General features: G+C 54.1%; 7 protein-coding genes across 7 annotated transcripts; 4 read left to right on the top strand and 3 right to left on the bottom strand.

The window, feature by feature from the left end:
* Positions 1-278: 278 nt before the first annotated feature.
* On the top strand, positions 279-5,518 carry CPAR01_02789 (BAH domain-containing protein; the record flags this gene model as incomplete). The annotated part of the gene is made up of 5 exons (XM_060487076.1): positions 279-1,074; positions 1,196-1,679; positions 1,737-3,594; positions 3,650-4,046; positions 4,098-5,518. 5 exons carry the CDS (start codon positions 279-281, stop codon positions 5,516-5,518), a joined length of 4,956 nt encoding a protein of 1,651 aa, XP_060354404.1.
* Positions 5,519-5,903: 385 nt separating this feature from the next.
* Positions 5,904-6,641, bottom strand: CPAR01_02788 (cytidine and deoxycytidylate deaminase zinc-binding region; the record flags this gene model as incomplete). The annotated part of the gene is made up of 5 exons (XM_060487075.1): positions 5,904-5,928; positions 6,013-6,184; positions 6,249-6,342; positions 6,426-6,512; positions 6,570-6,641. 5 exons carry the CDS (start codon positions 6,639-6,641, stop codon positions 5,904-5,906), a joined length of 450 nt encoding a protein of 149 aa, XP_060354403.1.
* A 4,897-nt stretch (positions 6,642-11,538) lies between these two features.
* Positions 11,539-15,242, top strand: CPAR01_02787 (RhoGAP domain-containing protein; the record flags this gene model as incomplete). The annotated part of the gene is made up of 4 exons (XM_060487074.1): positions 11,539-11,889; positions 11,951-12,647; positions 12,706-14,729; positions 14,781-15,242. The coding sequence occupies 4 exons, from the start codon at positions 11,539-11,541 to the stop codon at positions 15,240-15,242; spliced, it is 3,534 nt and encodes a 1,177-aa protein (XP_060354402.1).
* Positions 15,243-16,364: 1,122 nt separating this feature from the next.
* On the bottom strand, positions 16,365-17,616 carry CPAR01_02786 (3-beta hydroxysteroid dehydrogenase/isomerase; the record flags this gene model as incomplete). The annotated part of the gene is made up of 2 exons (XM_060487073.1): positions 16,365-17,006; positions 17,128-17,616. 2 exons carry the CDS (start codon positions 17,614-17,616, stop codon positions 16,365-16,367), a joined length of 1,131 nt encoding a protein of 376 aa, XP_060354401.1.
* Positions 17,617-18,343: 727 nt separating this feature from the next.
* On the top strand, positions 18,344-19,891 carry CPAR01_02785 (uncharacterized protein; the record flags this gene model as incomplete). Its single annotated transcript, XM_060487072.1, has 1 exon — positions 18,344-19,891. One exon carries the CDS (start codon positions 18,344-18,346, stop codon positions 19,889-19,891), a length of 1,548 nt encoding a protein of 515 aa, XP_060354400.1.
* A 509-nt stretch (positions 19,892-20,400) lies between these two features.
* On the bottom strand, positions 20,401-21,421 carry CPAR01_02784 (HMG box protein; the record flags this gene model as incomplete). Its single annotated transcript, XM_060487071.1, has 2 exons — positions 20,401-20,811; positions 20,912-21,421. 2 exons carry the CDS (start codon positions 21,419-21,421, stop codon positions 20,401-20,403), a joined length of 921 nt encoding a protein of 306 aa, XP_060354399.1.
* A 691-nt stretch (positions 21,422-22,112) lies between these two features.
* Positions 22,113-23,086, top strand: CPAR01_02783 (proteasome A-type and B-type; the record flags this gene model as incomplete). Its single annotated transcript, XM_060487070.1, has 3 exons — positions 22,113-22,142; positions 22,232-22,379; positions 22,473-23,086. 3 exons carry the CDS (start codon positions 22,113-22,115, stop codon positions 23,084-23,086), a joined length of 792 nt encoding a protein of 263 aa, XP_060354398.1.
* Between the last annotated feature and the right edge of the window lie 56 nt (positions 23,087-23,142).

The raw sequence follows: 23,142 nt of genomic DNA, 5'->3' as shown, positions 1-23,142 counted from the left end.
AGAGCTCCAAGCCTTCTACATATACCGTTCTTCCACACCTCGACACGGTCACTCACACATATCCATCTCCATCTCATGGGTTGCGTCTGGCTCACGGCCGCCTGCCTCACCGGATAAGTCGACGTCGGGTCCCATCTGGCTCAGCCTATGGATCGGAGCCTCCGCCGCCTTGCAGACGAACTTCACCCTGTCGGCCCTCTTGCATCTCGTCACCCGCGGGAAGGGCCCCGACATATTTCATCTCACCTCCCGCCAACGCGCAGCTAGCCACCGCCATCATGGCACAGAAAAACCAAACCGCCAGCAGTTCTGACGACCAATCTGCCAGCGCCACACCGTCTGCACAAGACGCCTCGGATTCCACGCAGCCTGCCACTTCGGGCGCGTCGACATCCAAATCAACATCTGCCGCCCAGAAATTACATCAGACTGAGCTGGACGCCGCCCTTCGCAACGCTCAACCCACGACCAAGTCATCTGCCATGGGCTTGGACCAGTCTTCAAAGGACGCTGCCGCCTTTGAAGCTGCAAACCCTTATGGGACGCGGTCACGAAACCGCACTGGCTCATCGCGCCCAAACTACGCCGAGGACAAGGATCTCGATGTCGACATGTATGATTACGCCCCAGAGAAGAAGGATCAAGAGTCCAAGAAATCGGCGCGTCACAGTAACGTGTCGGCCGCGTCCATCCAGGAGAACGCGCGACCCAACGGCTCAACCCGCAAGGCCCTGCCATCTGACGACACAAAGTCGACCGTCCCTCAGAACGGAGCAAAGGACGTGCAGCCAGCAAATTCCACCCCGACCACGCAAACACCGGCTTCGACAAACTCGACGCAACCCTCAAAAAAGCGCAAGGCTGCTTTACACGCCGCAGCTGCGACTTCTCAGGCTCATGCTTCTGCGACGGCCTCGTCGTCTGGCGCCAGCACAGGGGCATCACGAAAAACGGCGTCGGGTCCTTACGCTAGCTCTTACGCAGAGACGAACATGCTCAGTTTCGAGAACTCCGGTGCAGTCCCCAGAGATGGAAAGTTGGTGGCGGATGACGGTACCGTACTAGCACCCAATGGTAAGACAGCAACAAACCACACACGCACCTTCACGTACCCTCACTCATCATCCTTACGCCTCGTCTTAATTTTTTTACTCCTTCTTCCTGGAGAGGATTGTTCGCTGATCTAGATTCACAGACAATGTCTATCTCGTGTGTGAGCCTCCGGGCGAGCCATATTACCTGGGTCGCATCATGGAGTTTCTCCACATGCAGAATAACAGCAAAAAGCCGGTGGATGCACTTCGCATCAATTGGTTCTACCGACCCAAGGATATCGGCAAGAAGGTCAATGACACCCGACTAGTGTTTGCGACGATGCATTCCGATATCAGTCCTTTGACAGCCTTGCGTGGTAAGTGCCACATCCTGCACAAGGCGGAAATTCCCAATATGGACGAATACCGAAAAATTTCAGACAATTTCTGGTACGAAAAATTGTACGACCGCTACATCCAGAAAAATTACGATCTGATCCCTACGTCGACAATTGTGAACGTGCCTGAGAGGGTGAAGAAAGTGCTAGACGAACGCTGGAAATTCGTTATTGTGGAGCAGGGCCGCGGAAAAGAGTTCACTAGTGCGGTGAAGTCCTGCAAGCGATGCAGCGGCTACTGTGCAAGGTTAGTCCGCCCACGCAGCAGTCTCATGGAGAGTTGGGGTCACTAACAGCATTACAGCAATGACTCGGTCGACTGTGCTGTGTGTAAGAAGACATACCACATGAACTGTGTCAGGCCGCCCCTGCTCAAGAAACCCTCCAGAGGCTTCGCTTGGTCCTGCGCTGCTTGTAGTCGTGCGCAGGAACGGAAATTGGAGGCTCGGCATACTCCCAACCCGAACAGTCTCAAGGAAAATGCAGGCGATGCTGATGATGAGGACTTGTACGACGACGATGATGATGAGATGCAAATCGACACCGAACGGACGAGTCCTGCTGAGGACGACGACGCCCATCGTACGGGCACTGCAGAGCAAATCTACCAAGCCAGCCTGTGGCCTTGGCGCTACCTTGGAATGCATTGCAGGCCCGAAGATGCCCTCGATTACGATGACCGAATTTACCCCCGCGCTAGCACTCGCATAGGTCCCAAACATCAAGCGCCCGTGCTTCCTTGGCCCGGCCAGCCTGTACAGTATCAAAAGCCTCTGGAGTTCAAGAGGACAGGGAAGAAAGGGCCCGGGCTATCGAAAGAAGCGCTTGCCGCTCTGGAGGCTGAGAAGATTCGACGTGAGAAGCGTCCTAAGTGGGTTCAAGATGAACCTGCGGGTTATGTGGCGAGAGGAGAAGACGACGACCCTGACGACCCGAACGCCACAGCTACACGCATCTGGTTGCCTCCCCCAGCAACTGAGAAGAATACTGGGTGGGAAGCCAAGCTCGACCGGTACATGAAAAAGGCGGAAGAGTTGACGGCCAAGTTTGGTCTGGCAAAAAACTCGACCAACTTCCACGATATTGCTGTGGCAAAGTACTACAGCAGTGACTATGATGAAGATCGCGCACTGAAGGCGCTCTCGGAAGTGAACAAGGCGACTTTCAAGGAACCCGATCTGACGGCCACGGAACAGAAGAGGTTCGAGGAAGGTGTCAGCAAGTACGGATCCGAGCTTTATCTCGTCAAGCGACACGTCAAGACTCTTTCGCCTGGAGAGATTGTACGATATTACTACAACTGGAAGAAGACCCCGCAAGGCAAACAGATCTGGGGAAATTTCCAGAACAGAAAAAGCAAGAAGGAAGCCAAGAAGGCAGAGGTTGCTGCAAGCAAGTTGCAGGACGATATCGCCGATGATGCAGACGACTCTGCATTCGATTGCGACAAGGCGGCAAGCAAGAAGAAGAGCTTCGTGTGCAAGTTCTGCCACACCAAATATTCCAGGCAATGGAGGCGAGCTCCCAATGCATCGGGAACACCTGTCAGCGAGGGCAAGAATTCCACCAAGGACAAAGGCCAGTACATCAATGCTCTTTGTCGCAGATGCGCGGAGCTCTGGCGGCGCTACGGCATTCAATGGGAAGAAATGGATGAGGTCGCCAAAAAGATCGCTCAAGCAGGTGGTCGAGCCTGGAAGAAAAGACAGGACGAGGAACTCCTCAAAGAGCTTGAGGCAGCTAAGGAAATGCATACTTACTGGAACACCCCTCCGCCGGCCATCGCTCCAGAGCCGGTTGTGGCAGTTTCAGCGGCACCTTCGAGCGAACCTCCGCGGAAGAAGCTCAAAGGATCAGCCCCAGAGAGAGACTCAGAGTCGCTCGCCTCAGACTCAGCTCCTGCTGCCGCTCCACCGAAGAAGAAGGAAAAGGCGGTCGAGAAAGAGAAACCAGCGCCTCCACCAGTTCCAGAAATCCCGAAGCCCAAGACTATGCCTTGCGGAATTTGCAACCAGTTGGAGCCCTTGGGAGATCAGCATCTATCGTGTAAGGAATGCAGACTGACAGTCCACCGCAACTGTTATGGAGTTGTCGACAACAGGCACCCTGGCAAGTGGACCTGCGATATGTGCGCCAATGACAAGAGCCCACAGGTTTCGATCGTAAGTGGTTTACCGCCCTTGACTAATCTCGTTTCATATGCTGACTTCTGGATAGCAATACAAGTGTGTCTTGTGCCCGATTGAGCATACTGAGCATGACTTCGTTGAGCAGCCTAAGATCTCTACTTCCAAGAAGAAATCAGAGAAGGAAAAGGAGCGCGAGAGAATGGAACGAGAGCAGGCACAAAAGGCTGCCGACTACTACAAGAAAAAGCAGGAGGATGCCAATCGCCCAGTCAACCCCAGGGAGCCTTTGAAACGGACCGCAGACAACAACTGGGTCCATGTCACCTGTGCTGTTTGGACACCTGAGGTCAAGTTTGGCAATGCTAAGGCATTGAGTCCATCTGAGGGCATTCCTTCTATCCCTCGTGCCAGGTACGATGAGGTTTGCTTGGCCTGCAACCACAAAGGTGGTGCTTGCATTACTTGCCATTACTGCCGAGACCCTCGTAAGTACTGCTCATTCAACTTCTTGGATGCCTACTAATCGCTATTCCCAGTTCATGTTGAATGCGCTCGCCAAAAGGGTTATCTCCTCGGCTTTGACATCACCCCTGTAAAGGGGTCTCGTCGTGACCAGTTCAATCTCGTCACCATTAATGGCGAAACTGGTGTCATGTCCGCCACAGTGTGGTGCAAGGAGCACGTTCCAACAAAGAGCGTTATTCATCAGATGCACGACATTGTTGACGAGGATGGCCTCACTGCTCTACAGTACTATGTACAGAGCTACAAGCAGGCAGATCTCACCTTGACTGGCACAGTCAGAAAGGCCAACCTGATGACGAATGCTGCGAAGATGGGAGGTGTTCCTGTGACGCCAAGCACTCGGCGAGCATCAACCACCACTGCACCTTCTAACGTTGTTTCTCAGAGTGTGAACAGCGAAACCCCGAGCACTCACCAAGCAGGGGAGAAGATATGCATTACCTGTGGCATCGACGTCGCTCTCAAGTGGTGGCCCATTGAAAACTCCGATGAGCGGGAACTCACCAATGGTCACTACGGAAGCCTTGGCTCAGAGGCTCAGAAGTTTGTCGAGCAGAGAAAGTTCCAGTGTCACAAGTGCCGCAAATTGAAGAGGAAGCCGGTTCCCCATGCACCCAAAGAACCATCTCCAGTCATCGAGGCTGCTGCGAGGTTGGTACCACCTCCACCTTTACCGGTTGTCCCCGCACATCACGCTCTCGCAGCACCTCCTCCGCCCTTGAGGAGCCCACCAACGACCGGCGCAGAGGCCAGAGCTCGAAGCCTCTCTTCATATGCCTGGGTTGCTCCGGCACCTCCTCCACAGCCGTCTGCCTCCCAGCCTGCAGCTCCGCATCCAGCGCCTGTGCCTGTGCCCGTGCCGCCGCCAGTTCAGGCTGCTGCCGCACCACCGCCGCCAAACCCGGCTCCAGCTCCTCACCAAGCTCCGGGTCCCTATGGCCCTCCTCCGGCACCAAGATACGAGTGGAACAGTCGCCCACCTCCACGTCATGGATCGCCACCACAGCGTCCTATTTTCCAGCCGTTGGCTAACCTACGTCCTCCGCCAATGATTCCAATGTCGATGGCCCCTACACCACCATCCGGTCCCAATGGACATATCGGCCAGCCTGTGCATCACGGAATGCCGCCTTCGCCGCTGATGGCGGGGCCCATGTCTCATGGATCCCATGGTCCACACGCACCGCCCTATGTGCATCCTTATCGGCAACCTCCTCACGGATCACCTCACGGCCTACCAAATGGCGGGCCTCAGCCTAGAGGCCCCGATGCGTTCGCTCAGGGACTTCTTCCGCAGCGTTCACCATACGGAAGTCCCCCAGCTCATGATGCCGGAGGTCCGCTGAGGACACCCGGCATGCGCCCTTCCAACGAGCCGCCTCGACCCGCGGGAGCGAGCACTAGTCCTTCTCTACGCAACTTGCTCTCTTGAGAGACTACGGCATGTTTCTTTCATTTTGCGACTTTGGGGAGTTTTGGAAGATGGTATGAGGTATAAGGAATGGTTGAAGTCCAGGGCCGGAGAGCGGAAACTCCCGCCCCGCTAGTGTAGATTATGCATTTCGTTCAAGCGCGAAAGAAAAACTTGTGTCAAGGTACAGACACGTTGTCTTGTGATAGCAACTGGCTGCACCGGGGAGGCTGGCAGAACGGGATGAGTTCCTTGTGCCAAGGGCGGTTGCTAGATGTCCTAGTGTTGAATAAAGCAAGTTCTCGAGTAAAGCTGTAGCTCAAGGCTCTGGTAGCCAACATAATGCGTGATACGTTGTCAAACGCTCACTACCTATACATACGTTGTCCACCTTTGGCTATTTACTTCATTCCTCCCCAATATCCTCGTTCCTGGCTTGGTCAGTATTTTTCTCTCGAGGTGCTTTAATGGCAAGATGTGCCGTCCGGTTGGCAGGGGACGGGCATCTTCCTTACCAGACTTCAGGCTTTTCAGCAATAAACTTGTCCATGAGAGCCTTGCATTCTGCGCTATCGACGACGATGACTTCCACGCCGCGCTGCTTGAGGTACTCCTCGCCGCCGAGGAAGGTCTTGTTCTCGCCGATGACGACGCGAGAGATGCCATAGAGCAGACAGGCTCCGGTGCCTGGTGGAAGAGGTTGAGAACCGGGTTCAGCATTCAAAGGGGAAGAGAGGGGAGGGAGACTCACACATGTCGCAGGGGGAAAGAGTCGTGTACATTGTGCTGCCCTTGTATGCCTTTCCGGGCAGACGTCCTGAGTTGAAGAGGGCGTCGGTTTCGCCCTAGTATCCAAAGCCGTTTGAGTTTTTGATACGATTTGTGATTGGGGGAAGGGGGGTTTCATCGGAAGACTTGTTTGACTTACATGGTGAATAGCCGAGCCCATCTGGACGCGGCGGTTGTGGCCGCGGCCGAGGAGCTTGCCGTCTGCGGAGACGAGGGCGGCTCCGATCTGGGGTCGGGTTAGGGGTCGTACGTTTTCCCCGGATGGTGATGAGTTTTAACGTACCGGGACGCCACCCTCTGAGGCGCCGGTCTTGGCTTCCTCGATTGCGATCGCGAGACCTTCTGTGTCGTTCATATTCATGGGAAACTGGGTGGCAAGGTTGTCAGTTGAGAGGTGGATGGATGGAAGCGAACGAAGTGGGGGCGGGGTTACTTTGGGATTGTTTGGTATTGGAAGGGAAATGGTCTCACGTTTGAGTTGGGATTGATCAGGATGAGAGTATGCCGCAACTCTTGCTCAGCAAAGCAGGAAAATAGTGTCTAGTACAAAGGACGCTAGAGCCGTGTTGCTGAGTGTGCTTTTGAGTACGATAGAGTCTTTGGTGGCGAAGATAGGGGTGGCGTATGAGATGGTTTGATTTGGGAGGGTCCTTATCGGTGTACTCCACTTGGTGATGATGGGTTACGAAAATCACCAGATTGATGGGCATCAAGGCCTTCGAAACTGTGAGGTGGGGGTACTTTACTTGAGAGCGTTGGAGAGGACTTGGGCTCGTTGTGTTGATGAGTTGTTGCAACGCTGGGGTGAAGTCGGACGTGTGTGCGGTCGTAGCTCCAGCACGGGATAACCAGTCGGCAAGATGTCTACGCGCGCGAGTAATAAACGCGTCAATTAGCAATTATATAGTCGGTTGATCGAAAAGCATTGATGTGGGACTTTCAGTTAGTGTAGTTCCGTAACTAAACATATTCAAGTTGGGTCTACCTCGTCTATCTTCACTCTCTGTATCTCCGGGACAAGCGCTCTGCTTCCAGGGGCGAGGATGGTGTGTTTACGAGACTATGCCACGTTGAGTTCGCTGCATGGTCAACACGGTACCCGAAAGCTTCGATGGTGGATATCAGCCTCTTTCCCTCTCTCAATTATCCTGTGTGCGCTGGAATATTCACAAAATGCTTCAAGAGATATCGGGTTGGAAGTAGTTGGAGCCCTTTGCCTTCGGCTTAGGACGTCTCTCACCGAACGAAATGTGTCAAACTCACGCCGAATGACCGACTACGTCAAATCAGTCATGTTAGATGATAGACTCACTGTACAATTAGGGTGGTGAGAAGGGGTGAAATTAGTTCTCACTTCCTTGCGGAAACCCACTCGGCCGATGAGGCCATTTCAACTCTGGTCATCTCGCCTTTTCAAGATCATCCATCCTAGGGAGCAAGTTGCAGCAACATGAATAGAATCAGCTCGTCATGTTAAAGAGATTGAAAATGGCCACAATTGGTCCCTCAACTACGAGGGTCCCGAACATGATGACCATAGAAGGCATTTGCGATGGTCTCATTCCAGGGGCAGCGTACCTCTTGAGTGAGTCGTGCCTTGACACATTTGACAGCAAACCGCCAGGTCTGTCCACAAGGAAATGCGGAACTAGGCAATAATGGGGCAGATCAAGCTCATACTCTAAAATAAAGAGTTTGATATGACTGTGGCAAAGAATGCCACTCTGAAAACCGTCAGAAGGGCATAGATAGCGCAGATGTTCAATGAGTACATCACGATACTTGGCACCGGGACTTCTGGAGTCGTATCTTATGGAACGATGCTGAATTGAGCACTTAGCTCATAAGAGAACAAGGCATAACATTTCTCGAAGAGCCCGAGATAGACTATAGTCATAGGTAGTGTTACTTAAAAAAGCTCAGATGGTACATCTAGCAGATGAAGTTAAGCGAAAGTGATACCTAGCTGCATCACCATGTCAGCTCAACCCATGTTCCTCTGTCCCGCTGGGAAGCTGAGTCGTAGATTCTCATCTACACAGACCACGATATCACTCGAGCCAACCTATTCACCTAATGACCGAAAACCAGACGTTTGTACGGCGCATGGGTCGCTGTAGCTTGTTAATAGCTGTTCGGACCGTAGCACCGGTCGAACTATCGGACGACGCAAAGCAACGGGTAAGCAAGACCACAGTCTGGACCAAGCATATTTTGCAGCTACAGGTGGCTGGCTAGGCATCACATAAATTGTCTTCTCTGAAGACGACGCAGGGCAAGATGAGAGGCAAGGACGCAGCTGAAGATGCAAACATATTTTCGGACAACGCAAGATGCATAAGAGACTGATGTAGCAGTCAGAAGTGATCTGACTGAGGTTGAATAAGTAAAAGGGGGTTGCAAAAGACCAGCACGCTTGTGAGAAGAAGCCGGTGAACAAGTTCCGAGACCGAGTGAGGTCCCTGGTCTCGTCCCGAGGCTCACGATGAGTCGTTAGATGGGTGGAGCAGGCCCGTTGGGATCAGCAGATTACATACGACGGCAATGTTACTTTAGATCAATCTTTCCCGAAGCTTGCATCGGCGTTTATCTAAAGTAAACTCGTATATCCAAATTTTGGTGGAGCCCCGTTTCGAGATCATCCCAAGGAGGGAGATGGCCGAAGATCAGCCAGATCCACGTGATGTTGCAGGTGATCGGATGCTTTTTTCCCCCTTGCGATGTTTACCACAGCTTTCTCAAAGGCAACCTGGCTTAATTGATGTTGTGACTTTCTCTTATTGAGGAATTGGTTGACTGTCATCATCGGACTTGAAAATCAAGGTTCTGTACTGTGAAAAGGTGCCTTGGTGTCTTATGTAAGAAACTTTGGGGGTAAGGTTTCGACAGGAAGGCAACCTCTCGCGTCCCGGGTCAGATTGTCTGCTCCTGACCTCGTTCCTGCTCAGCCAAGCGCCCAAAAATGCTGTGAAGCCCCTCCTACTTCTCCGCTGCGCGGGCATCTTTGCGGTGGACCGTGCACCGACGTCAACTTGATTCCTCGGCTGAAGCGCCAATGGGGGCAAAGGTATGGTATCCACACGCTCGTCCTGGCAGGAGCATTGCAATTCCACTGTAAATAGCATTGGATCCCCATCATCATCACGGGTTCCCTTTCCATGTCCAGTGAGAACGAGACAGACTTGTCCCGTTCTCCGCTGGGAGAAGAGGGGGGACGCCCAATGAAAGCCCCACTGGCAAGGCATTGCATGGCAGACGGCTTCTGCTGCCAGGTGCTGCTGGCTGTTCTACTTGGATAACTTCCCCTCGTTAGAGATTGCCTGACAGGTATTCATCCACGGTACAGACGACAGAGGACTCACCGTCTTAATTGGGCTGGGAAGGTGGGAGAGGGCGGAAGTGCCACCATGCAGGTGCAGGCTCAATAAGGTACCTACAAATAGGTATGGGCAGCAAAGCCCAACGCCGATGACTTGAAGGCCAAACATGTTGTCACCTTCGTTCTCATTGGCCGGGGGTATTTAATCTGTACATCACGTACTGCGTAGGTAAGCCGTCGTATCTTTCGACCTCGTTGCAGACAGACTGGGGAGGCTTGAAGGAAGGAGATGGGCAAAATAAAAAAAGAAGTCATCCTCTGGGACGCCACAAGCCAGCGTCTCTGAAGAACCCAAACAGTGCATAGAGATGATGATCCCCAGTGTTAGCGCCTTACGGCAGTGAGGAGTAATTTGGGTATCCGAAGGAGGAAGGGACGGGAAGGTACCTTACACTTTCCGTAGTGTGGCGTGCCTGGGTGCTGGCTTTTCGTAACGTAAGGAACCTCCCATGCACTTTGGGTACCTGCCTGAAGGTAATACCCAAGGTTAGGTAAGAAACCTGACCCAGTCTCACTCTCTCGCCCTCTCTCGGCTCTCCCATTCCTTGCCCGCCCAGCTCTCACTCCGCTCTGTCTTGCTCGCCTTACCGCTCGCTGCCCTCCACTGCCTTAGGTACTTACCTTCCACCCGCACAAACCATACCACACAAGAAGCAGGCACGGCAACAGTGCACACCACTTACCTCACTTTTGGCGACTCATATCCGTACCTTTTACCTACGTACCTACGTAGGTACCTCATCTTCCCATACATACCTTGCCTTACTTTCTTCCTCCCGAGGTACCTTTTCTGCGTGCTCAAGGCTTAAGGTACGGACAAACAAAACGCAAGAGAAAAAGAAAAAAAACGATAGAGGGTTTGGATTCTCTTGCCCATTTATTTACCTTCACATCACCCACATCTGCACCCACAGTACAGCCCGGCCCTGGGATTCGCCCATCTTTTTGGGTGCAGCCGATCAAGCCCACACTAAATCTCCCTACGGCCAGCGACGAACGCCTCACAACAAAACCACCACCGCGCCTTCGCCCACACTCCTTTGATCATCCTCGACCCGGCCCCTTTTTTCCTTTTCTCCAGCCGGTGTTGGTGCTGGACTTTGGACTGCGACCACTACCACTACGTATACGACGCCCAGGACAGGACGTTTCTAGGTTTTACCTATTTTCCCCCTCCCGCATCACATAGCCTTGCATTACTACTGTGGTCCGCCCTTGTGTGGTTTTTTTTTCCTTCTCAATCTCATTTCCGCCTTCCTTTCTTCGGACGAGACGAGACGAGAGACGAAAGTGTTCGGTCGGTTGCTGGCAGCATTTCAGCTCCTGCTCCAAACGTCGCCCTGTCGCTGCTGGGCTGCTCCACTACCACAAGCCAACAACCTAACCTCGACGACCCCGACCCATTCTCCCCGACCCTCTTCTCACCCACGCCCTCACTCTCACCCTGACCCCCGACTATTCGTACTCGACCGACTCCCAATCCCAATCCCAACCCCGACTACCACTACTTTCACCACCACCATCCCCTTCAGGCCAGCGCCTGCGACGTGGCTACCCGTCTCCCGCCAGTCTCGCGAGTACCTGACGGCCGTTACCCGAATTATTTACTATCGCCCAGCACGATACCGCCGCCGTGCGACGACGACCCTTTTCTTCAATTCTCGACCCCAGTACATACCTACCTACCCATTCCACCACGACCACCCCCCGGCATTTTCGCAGCCCAGCTGATGCCGACCGATAATTTCCTGGCAACTTCCACCTCCGACACTCAAGGCTGACGGGCCGCTTTCCAATCCATCCCGCCCTACCAGTGAAGAGTCGCAATCGAACACACTACGCGCAGACAAGACGACGCAAACATTACTGCACCATGGCGTCGGATTACGATCATGGGGCGCCGGACGACCGCTTGCAAGCCCACCCCGCCGTCACCCCTATGGAACCTGGTTATCCCAGTGATGGAGTCTGGCAGAACGGAGGAAGGAGAACTCCCGAAAGAAATTACCGCTCACAACAGCCCTCACGTTCACCCGGTCCCAGAACACCTGGTCGAGAGGGCGACTCAAGGCGGAGCGGTGAACGCAGTAGATCCAAAGGAAGAGGAGGTGGGCGGTCAGCCAGCGGTCAACAGAGGACCTGCAAGAAGTGTGGAGAGCCTCTCACCGGCCAATTCGTTCGCGCACTGGACGGAACCTTTCACTTGGATTGCTTCAAGTGTCGTGTACGTCTTCAGAATATCCCCTGTTCTTCTCTAATTGTTCTAACCCGGATTTTACCACCAGGATTGCGGCCAGATTGTAGCCTCCAAGTTCTTCCCCGTCGATGACGAAGGTGGTGAAGGACAGTATCCTCTGTGCGAGACAGACTACTTCCGCCGGCTGGGTTTGCTTTGTTTCCAGTGCGGCGGCGCCCTTCGAGGCTCCTACATCACCGCTCTCGACCGAAAGTATCACGTCGACCATTTCACATGCTCCCTGTGTCCCACGGTCTTTGGCGCGCAGGACAGCTACTACGAGCACGATGGCAACGTGTATTGTCACTACCACTACTCTACGCAGTTTGCGCAAAGATGCAATGGCTGCCAGACTGCAATCCTCAAGCAGTTTGTGGAAATTTACAGGAACGGCCAGAACCAGCACTGGCATCCCGAGTGTTACATGATCCACAAGTTTTGGAACGTGCGACTTACGCAGCCGAGTGACCCCTCCGAATTACCTCAGGAGACCGACGACCCCGCGACGCGCGACATCATTAGAGAGGAGGAAGAGCGCATGGAGGAGAAGGTCTACCGTATTTGGAGCGTCCTGTCAACTTTCGAGGAGTCGTCCGCAGCATGCATCTCCGATATGCTCCTCCACGTGAGCAACGGCGCCTATGTCGACGGTGTGCTGGTCGCCAAGAAGTTCATCTGGCACGTTGAGATCTTGTTCCAGTCTGCTGATCGCCTGGACTACTCCATGGATCAACTGAAGCTCAAGGGTGAGCTTTGAATAGCCATACTCTCAGATCACGTTCTTCGCTAACAGCCCAGAAATAGGATTGTCGTACGGTCGTGAGGCCAAGCTTCTGTGCAAAAAGATAGTATCTTTCTTCTCGCTGCTGTCCAAGACCCAGGACACGGGAGCCCGCAAGCTTGGCGTCACTCAGGAGTTATTGTCCCTAGTCACAGGTCTTGCTCACTATCTCAAGCTTCTCATTCGAATCTGTCTGCAGGGAGCGTTACGCCTTGAGAAGGAGTCTAAGAGCTCCGACGGCATTTATCAGTTCCTGGATGACCTGAGCGAACTGGACAGCGTAAAGCCCGACGACAACACCCTACAGGCTATTACGGGCAACTCGCGCCTTTCGGCGAAGGATTCTGATCACTGTGCACTCTGCAATAAGTCTGTCGAAGACGAGTGCGCAAAGAACTCCGACCGGCGATGGCACATTGCCTGCGTCAGCTGCTCACGTTGCACAAGAGACATCGGTCGCAAGCTGGAAGATGCTCGCTACAATGCCTTTGACAAGAAGATCTACTGCAACAACTGCATCGGCGCCAACGGTGATGATATGCCGCCTTTTGAGCATGTCACCAAGCTCCAGCAGTACGTTTTCTTGTTGAAGGTGGCGCTCGCGCGGTTGTTGGACATCCTGCGAAGCAATGGCGCTTTGCCTCGGCAAAACGATGACCAGAACTCTGATGGTTATGGTCCAGGCGAGGGTGCCCGAACTTTGGCTCCCGGAGAAGCACCCTACCTAAACTCAGACAACCGCTCGAAGTCGTACGCTGGAGATCAACGGGAGCACAATCGCGAGTCTTCCTACGAGAACACGCTGAATGATGTTCGCCGATTGAGAAGTACTCGTCTCGACAAGCATTTGTCTTCAAGCTTTCGCAAGGCCAGAACGTCGCGCATCATGGACGGGCCTGAGGGACGTAGCGTTCGCCCAGGATCCGCGGGCGAGGATTTAGGCCGCGCTGATGGGGACCTCCATATTCTCGAGGAACGAAGAGGCCCAAACGACGAAGGCACAACGGACAAAATGTTCAACCACCAAGACGCTCTGACGCTGGATGATATCCCGCGAATTGTTGCTGCCGAACAAGTCAAAGAGCAACAATATAAGCCCAACCGCCAGGAACTCTTCCGGTCCCCCGCAACCGACCCCATGGGACATCAAAGATCGCAGTCGGCAGGTAGAGAGGCTGAGTTGCGCATGGGCGATGCGATGCCTCAGCGTCTGGGACGGAAGTACTTTTCGGAGCTCTCGGGATTGGAGTACTTTATCGTGCGCCACCTGGCAGTCTTGACTCTGGCGCCTGCCGTTGAGAACGAATTCCCTCTGGAAGAGTTATTGAGCTTTATCGAGTCGAGAAAGCAGCCCACGTTCTGGAAAAACTTGGGCAAGGCCTTCAAGAACGACCGGCCGAAGAATGTCAAGAAGAAGGGCATTTTCGGAGTACCCTTGGACGTCATCATTGACAAGGATGGCGCCGAGTCAACAGACGGTGTAGGCCCCGGAACACTCAAGATTCCTGCAATTATTGACGACCTCATCTCATCCATGAGAAAAATGGATCTTTCCGTTGAGGGTGTTTTCCGAAAGAACGGCAACATCAAAAAGCTGTCTGAGCTCTGCGAAAGAATCGACCGGGAAGGCTGCGACAGCATTAGCTTCATGGACCAGCCTGTTGTACAGGTTGCCGCTTTGTTGAAGCGCTATTTGCGTGAGCTGCCCGATCCACTCTTGACTTTCAAGCTCCAGAAGCTCTGGATTTCTGTCGCCAAGATTCAGGACGATGCAAAGCGCAAGTCGTATCTGCACCTCATCTGCTGTCTCTTGCCCAAGGCTCACCGAGACTGCTTGGAGATTCTGTTCTGCTTTTTGAAGTGGGCCGGATCCTTCCATCAAGTGGATGAGGAAGCCGGATCTAGGATGGACATCAAGAATCTGGCAACCGTTATTGCACCGAACATTCTTTACAACAGCAACAAAGCGCCCGCACTGGACAGCGACCCCATGTTCGCCATTGTCGCCGTGAACGATATGATCACGTCTATCGAAGAAATGTGCCTGGTAAGATTGCTGTCCCGTCATCAGACATTTCGCAATACTAATTAGTTGTAGGTTCCCGACGAGCTTATGGAAATGGTCAACGATCCATTCGTGTTTGGCAACACTGCCGATCTCACTACAAAGGACATCCTTAAGCGTTACCAGGACCGCATGGGTCAAAGACCAGGGTTGGGCGAAGTTAATGAGGTCTTTAACAGACCAGATAACTCATCCCGGCCCCCTCCCCGAAGGGTTGAGACTGACCCCGCTCTGTGGCAACAACAAGAGAGTAGCGTCCGCACTGTGCAGGAACCGCCCATGCCCATTCCTCCTTTCAACCAACCCAATCCTGGTACACCACCCCAAAGATGGCGGCCACATGAAGAAAATGGCCACCCTTCACCCTATGGTGGAAGCCAGTATGAGCATTCAGACACCGAAGGCCCTTCGGAAGCTCAAAAGAGAGAATGGCGCCAGTCGGGTGGGGTTTGGGGAAGACAGAACAGCGGTGTTGGCGTAGGTGGAAACACATAATCCAACCAAACCAAACCGCAACAGCAAAACTACACACATATCGAAGAGTGATTTCCTACGAGGCTCACATCACTTGCTACGCATTCTATTGGGACTGCGATTTGGGGTTTCGGAGAGTCACATATCCATGCATTGTTGGCGGCGTTCCCAACCGTTTTTCATCAAAAGGACAAAAGACTTTTCTTTTGTTCGGCTACTCAACTCACGACAAGGCGGCATGAATGATTTTTTTATTTCTTTTCAAAGTTCTCTTCCAACACTTTGTCAAACCCTCTGCTTCTTGGCTTCTCCGAGAGTGAAGCATCGGATCGATATGGAATGAGGCATCCTAACGGTCTGCTGGTGTTCCTTCGCACAAATTACGATCCCGTCGTCTACTGGAAAGGGGGGGAAAGAGGACTGGTGGTCTTGGTTTGACCCTGGCTTGTTTGGAGTAAAGGCCCTGTGCCCATTGACTTGTCGATGGGTGATACCGGTCTGATTTGATTGATATGTCTCGAGCTGGACAGCTGGCCTCGTTTCTTCTTGGCTTGCGCGAGAGACCTAGTATAGCTTCGCTTCTTTTGTTGAAAGAGGGAGATATCGGATTACATTTGTGAGATGATCTGGAGCCAGGGGGGAGGGAGGAGGCCGAATAGTGCGCCACGTTTGCGCGCATCTCGAGAAAGGGGTCGGGAGGAATGGGGAAACCTCGTCCATTGTTCGCCTTTGAAAGACGCTCCTCCGCGTAGCTATGGATGGAGTAAAAGGGCCACCTAGGTAGTTCCGCCAACGCGAATAGGACAGGCCAAGCATTGCCTGCAGGTTTTCTCCAACTATTGCCTCTGAATATGTGTGCAAACATGTTGCTGCTCGCGTGTCCTACAATCATGTTTCACAGCCCATTCGCAATGCCTGCTTACACGCATAGAAAGGCAAAGAATACGGCCTGAGATATGTTGCTCTTGCTCATGATGTGGCCGCTTATTGGCCGTTTATTAGTTCCCTCTGGCATTGAGGGGTGGTTTATGTATATATACGATGAAAAATCTCTGAAAACTTTTTTTTCAACATGAAGGTCTCATATCCCTAAAACACCACCGCCCTTCATCATAACCATCATCGCCTTTGTAACAGCGTCCTTCATGCCTTGACGCTCACCTTGCCAGCCTTCTCCTGGTCGAGGAACCACTGCACGCCCCTCTTGATGCCGTCGTCAAGGCCGACAATGGGTCGGTACCCGAGGAGGCGCTTGGCCTTGCTGATGTTGTAGTAGCGCGTCATGCAGCTGTAGATGCAGCGCTGGCGGTTGAAGATGGGCGGCTTGCCGATGATGGCAAAGAAGATTTCGGAGCAGAAGCCCAGCGCGATGCCGAACTCGCGGGAGATCTTCCAGGCGTGGTCGGTGCCCTTGTCGGAGCCGGCGGCGCGCCAGATGGCGCGGGCGAAATCCCAAAAGTAGATGGGGCTGTCGTTTGTGACGAGGAAGGCCTCGCCGTCGACCTTTTCGTGGTCGAGGGGCGTGATGGAGGAGGCGGCGGTCGCGAGGAGGAGGCGGGCGGCGAGGAGGTGGGCGTGGGCGACGTTGCCGACGTAGGTGAAGTCGAAGAGGTTGTCGTTGTCGCCGAGCTGGACGCCCGTCTTGCCCTCGCGGTAGATCTTGACCATTTGGTGCGTCACCATGGTGTCGCCCTCGCCGAAGATGCCCGCGGGGCGGATGGCGGATGTGAGGAGGGGGTAGGGGTCTTGGCGGTTTGCCTCGAGGACCAATTCTTCTGCGGCGGCCTACGAATGGTCACATGTCAGTCATTGGTAACGCAACAACACTTGAAGGAGAAGAGCAGGAGATTGGCCATCGCATTATAAGAGCAATGGAGCGTGGGAATTCGTAGGCTGGCGTGCGCACCTTGGTCTCGGAGTAATACTCCGTCTGCAGTTCGCCGCGGATGACGGGCCAACGCTCGTCGGCATTGATAAGGTCGGTGGCATTGTCGCTAATGATACTCGCGGAAGACGTGTAGACGAGAGCCTTTACGGAGGCGGCCTGGCAGGCGGCGATGATGGAAGCGGTGCCGTCGACGTTGACCTTGCGGAAGAGATCCTTTGCGATGGCGCTATCGCCCTGGGGCGCGGGGGAGGCGGTGTGGACGACGACGTCGGGTTTAACGTTCTCGAAGAGGGACTTGATCTTGTCTACGTCGGTGATGTCCGCCTCGTGGTAGTTGGCTTTGGGGTTGCGGTTGTTGGCGCAGCGGAGATCTACAACGTCGACGGATGCGACGGCCCAGCGGTCGCCGGCCAGGAGTTGGTTGACCACGTGGTGGCCGAGGAAGCCGTTGCCGCCGACGACGAGGACCTTGCCCAGGTTGGGGGGCGTGGTGGGCTTTGCAGACATGTTCGCGGCGCTGCTGGTTTTCGGGTGGGAGAGAGGGTGGTCGTTGGGGTGTTATCACGGGCTGAGGTGGAGGAGTTGGAGGAGGCTCTGGGAAAGGAGAATTAATTGGCGTGGTCTGTTGTCTCTGGTCCCCTGAACTGAGGATTTCTGGGGTAATGGCACAGCACCAGAGAGGCCAAGCTTCAGTTTGTTCGATCCAATTTCAAAGTACAGCTTGAGTACCTAGTACACAATAGCTAGGCAATACTACTCCTCCAGGGTTAGTATAACTACTTTTGAACTTTCTGAGTGGCGCTAATTGCATTTAGGCTACCCGTATGGAGAACATGCCAGAGAATACCTCGCAGAACATCCAACCTCTACGACGCTGTTGTGGTGGGGCCGGTGAGATGCGTGTCTGCTTCCGCATTCAACATGACATGAGGTGCAGGGGGGAATACAGCAAGGTGCCCCACCTCGAAGAGCACTGACTTTCGAGACTGCTATGCAGGCGCGTCTCTTAAGACTTCACTTTCACTTTTAAGTCTGACATATTCTTAGGCGAAGAGTGACAGACGGAATTGCTTTATTCTCCTTCTCACCTCTTTTGGTCAAAGCTACCATCACCTATCATCTTCGTAACCTGCTTCATCTTTTTTGGACCTTACGAGAGCACCTTCCATTATTATGCATCTTGGCGCTTGCTCTTGGAGATGAATGTACTCTCCAGTTTCCCAGTGAGGTTGTCATGGAGGCACATGACGACGTCGAGATCCTAGTGCACGTCACAGCGCCGTGCAGAAACATCGATGATGTGCGCTACCGAGCCCTTGCCCAGGCATATCTCGATTTTGCACCAACGAGACAGACCAATATTTTCAGCAAACCTTCAGAAGAGGAAGATGTCGAAGCTATCCACAGCTCAGAGGCCGAGCCACCAGCGTTGCCTGCTTGGTCAGATGTGCCGAACCTCGATAGCGAAACAACGCAACCGGCAACCTCATCACCACCACATATACCACCACCGCCACCTCAATACCCCGCAACTTTTGGATCTTTCGAATCACAGCAACTGTCCTTTAGGAGTGTCTTGGATAACAGAAATTCCCCGGGTCTCGGTCAGCCACTTGCATCTAGAGACTTACCACCTTCGTCTCAACCTGTGGCTGATTCACAGCCAACGCAGGCTAGCTGGGTAGCTCCTCCCAGTGTCGTCGCTGATTCTCAGCCGTCATATGACATCAGTCTTGCCGAGTTCTCATCCCCGAGCCGGCTCTTCGAACATCTGGCAGGGCAGTTCGATAGCCAACTCGATGGGGAATCTCCGCAACTGTCCTCAGAGGGAAGCCAGCAACAAGTTCCAGAAGTAGTCGCAACGGCTACGCCAGTCATAGAGGAAGACTGTAATGAAGATGAGGAAGATGGTCAGGTTATTCTCGTAACGTCGAGCAACTCCCTGGCAATTAAGAGCAATGCCACCCCAGTTCCAGCGGCCTCTACTATTCCCGCAGATGCTATAATCCTCAACACGCCGTTCCCTGCTCTGAAGCGACTGCCTTTATTCAGCTCTCCTTTTGAGCAGATAATACAGGACACGCCTTGCCAACCGTCTCGGAAGAGAGCAATACCGTCATCGCCAAACCGAGCCGGCTCCGAGCCCCTACTTCCATCGAAACGGCACAAACGGTCAGCGCCCATCTCGGAATCGAGGTCTGTCATCACGAGAAGCTCCTCAGATGTAGGCCCTGGGCCCAGCGATCTTTTCAGACCTCAACGGCCTCCTAATGAGAGGCACTTGAGCTACCTCGCACGTCTTGAGATCCACCCCGTTGGCCCCCCCGTCGGCACCAGCGAGCTGACGCCAGATGATCTCCTGACGCCCAAGCTGAAGGAGCTGGCCCGCCAACTCAAGATATCGAAGCGCTTTGCTCCGGTTGAACAGACGAGGGAACTGCGTCCATTTGAGCGAGGCCACTGGCACTTGGACTGGACCGGCTGGCGACCGAGTCTCCGCGAGCGAGCCTGGCACTTTTTGACGGATTACATCCTCGAAGGGTTCGCGGGATGGGGCGTCTGGTGTAAACGCGCAGAGGACTGGTCCTGTATACGCGTGTACTGCTGGGGCCACATCGTCGGTCACATCTATCTGGCCTTATACCTGGCGAGCGAGAGGGCGCTGAAGAAGGATGCGGCGAGGTGGCTGGACGGTGCGGGTGAGGTTATTGTCATCACCAATGGCCACGAAAACTCCGACTCTGGGGAGAGCGTGGAGGACGATCCCGACGACGGAATGTAGTAAGATGGGAGACGACGCGGCGGGCTGTTTTCATTTCGTTTTACTTCTTGTTTTCCTTGGCTAAGCGAGGCGTTTGCATAAGGTAAGGGGTTCGACAGGGCGGTACTGCTTAACAAGTTTGGATACGGGGCAAACAACCTGATTAGCATAGAAATAAACAATGGGCGCACCTTCAAAATGGTATATAGGGAGCAAATTGAACATTTCGTCCTAGTCGCGAAACCTCTCTTTGACATTTGGTATCTGAAATATAGCTAAGAAACATCAACCGATCCTTCTAGCAATTCCTACTCTGTACAGAACAAGGAAAACCAATAAGCATACCCTCCTCTTCCCGGCTTGCTCCTCCTCGTACACGATTCATCGCGCTGCTGAACTCGCTCAGGCATATCCTACTTTTTTGACACTTGACGCCGTGGGGTGGAATTTATTCCTCAAGGGGAATCCTCGAGGAGAGAAAGAAAGGGGCTACCGCTCAGATTCGTGACCTGAACTGGGTGAATTTTTTCTTACTCGGGAGAAGGGCTACGCTTGACGACATGGCCCAAGACTTCCAGCGACTCGCGCTCCCAACGGTCAAAGTCAGCCTTGGCGAGCTCCTCATACGCGAGCTTCTCGGGCGGTGACATCTGCTTCCACTCGTTGCCAATGGCTTGCATGTTCTCACTCGCCTTGCCGGTGTGGTTGGAGTAGTCGCCGCTGCCAAACCGCGCCTTGACGAAGAGCGCGTAGGCGTTGTGCGGCCTCTTGGGGAGGCGGTCGTCGCGGATGGCCCGCGGGACCTGCTTGCCGGTAAGGTTGCGGAGCCTCGCGCGGGCGCGGTTGGCCTCGGCCACAACCGTGGGCTGGAGCGACTCAACCCACGACTTGTAGGCCGCGTTGTTGGTCAGCTTGTTGGCTTCGGCAGTCTCTTCGAGACGCTATGTATTCCAGGTTTGTCAGTCTCTTGTTTGATATGGATCGAGGGGCTTCTGTTGGAGATTCACAGCAGAAGGAATAAGACAGAGGGTCAGGCCTTACCTGGACTTCGTATGAGGACAGGTTCTTGTAAGACTCGGCAATGCTCTTGACCCGGTCGGTCAACTTCAAGTCTGAGGTGGGCTCCGTAGCAAATTGTTGCTCAGCGTACACCCGGAATGTGTTCGTTGGGAGCTTCTTGGGCTCCTCCAGCAGCGCTGCCGTCTTCAACTCCCGCACCCTGAGCCTCTTCTGTTGCTCGGGCGTGAGCACCACCTTCTTGACCTTCTTCTTGGGCACAGCCTTCTTAACGGCGACCTTCTTCTTCGCCTTGGGCTTCTTAGCAGCGGGCTTCTTGGCCTTGGTGGCAGGCTTCTTCTTGGCGGCCGTGGTCTTCGTCTTGGTCTTAGTGGTTGTCGCCGCCTTGGTGGCAGGCATGCGCGCCCATTGCGAGGTTGAGAAGCCGCGGCAAGACGCTGCGCGCACGACGGCAAGCTGAGTTCGCGGTACTGCCAGCGGGGCGGTGCGGAGGAGCACGCGCTGAGCGGCGGCGCGGCCGATTGCTGTCAACATTGTTGTGATCTTGTGAGTGGGCTGGTGTTTGGTGTTTTGGAGCGAGCCGGGAGATGTTTAGTGGTGGTGGTCGATTGCGATAGGGCAATCCGGAAGGGGCTGGATAGGGCGAGTCGAATGCGAGCGGTATTGAGGCTAGGATCAGGCCAATCGTGGGAGTCGGGGGAGTCGGGGGTGTGTTTTCGACACCACAATTGCCGTCCGTGGTATTGACGGAATGACGAGGGACTGTGAGCAATGCGACTGAACTTGGTCGACCTCCTTGTTTGTTTGACCATCCACCCCTGGAGCTCTGATGTACCGAGTACCAAAATACTATGATAAAAGGGTGCAAAACAGAGTACGGGGTACGCCACCTTCAATCACCCACCACAACAGCTCCAAGCTGACCATTTTTGGTAAGCCCACCCCAAACTTGCGGCCCCGTTTGTCAGGCACCAGAGCCTTGACGCAGTAGCTCTAGCGGCGGCGGGAGCAACTGGCCTGTCAGCCAGTCAGCCAGGCGGCCAGCCAGGCGGCCTGCAGAGGCACCCACGGGACGCGAAGCTCACCCCGGACAAGCTTCAATCAACTTCACATACCGAACCATCACCAAACCCACCCACGAACTTGCAACAACGACGAAGCCTATCCTCCTTTCCGACCACATTTTCATCACCTTGATCTCCAAACTACACAAAATCCAGCCACCATGGATCACAGACCGCAAGCTTGGGGCCGTGTACGCAATCCCCAGTCTCCCCCCTCCCCTCCTTCCCGGGAATCTCAGCCTCGCATTGTAGACTAACAAGCCGGAACCCCTCCTCATAGCCTAGAGACGACGTCTACGGAGCCTACGATGGCTCGTACATGAACACCAATGGTCCCAACCAAGCGACACAGGCCCCCATCGTCACGGGTACATCAGTCATTGCCATCAAGTTCAGCGAAGGTGTCGTCATCGCCGCCGACAACCTGGGTACGTCTTTGTCTTTGCTCGCCCTTCAATGCCGTCTTGTGCTGTCATCATACTGTTCCAATAATGAAAGCTGACAATTGTTCTATCATATAGCATCCTACGGCTCCCTCGCCCGTTTCACCGATGTCAAGCGTCTCCGCACTTTCGCCAACTCCACAGTCGTGGGCTTCGGCGGCGACGTCTCCGACATGCAATACCTCGACCGCCATCTCTCAAGCCTCGACATTGAGGAGTCCTACGACCTGGCCAACGACGCCCCCGCCCGGCTCAATGCCGCGAACCTTCACAAGTACCTCTCCAAGCTCCTCTACAAGCGCCGCTCCGACTTCGACCCCCTCTGGAACCACCTCCTCGTCGCCGGCCTCGACGACAACAACAAGCCCTTCCTCGCCGCCGCCGACCTGCTCGGCACCACCTTCACCTCTCCCTCCCTGGCAACGGGTTTCGGCTCAGCCCTCGCCCAACCCATCATGCGTCGCTACGCCCCCGATGAGGAGACCGCCGCTAAGCTCTCCAAGGAGCAGGCCGTCGACGTGATTAAGGAGTGTATGAAGGTTCTCTTCTACCGTGACGCTCGCAGCTCGGATTCCTACTCGATCGCTGTAGTAACCAAGGATGGAGTCGACTTGAAGGAGAGTGAGAAGCTTGAGAAGCAGAGCTGGAAGTTTGCGGAACGGATCCGCGGCTACGGCACGCAGGTGAACTAAGCTTAGGGAAGGTACGGACACAAGGATCTTTGGGACATAGAGAGACAGGCAGTGAG

This window comes from Colletotrichum paranaense, assembly GCF_030867605.1.
Source record: "Colletotrichum paranaense strain IMI 384185 chromosome Unknown Scaffold_2.1, whole genome shotgun sequence".
NCBI classification, from domain to species: domain Eukaryota; kingdom Fungi; phylum Ascomycota; class Sordariomycetes; order Glomerellales; family Glomerellaceae; genus Colletotrichum; species Colletotrichum paranaense.
This window is presented reverse-complemented; position numbering and strand designations above follow the sequence as displayed.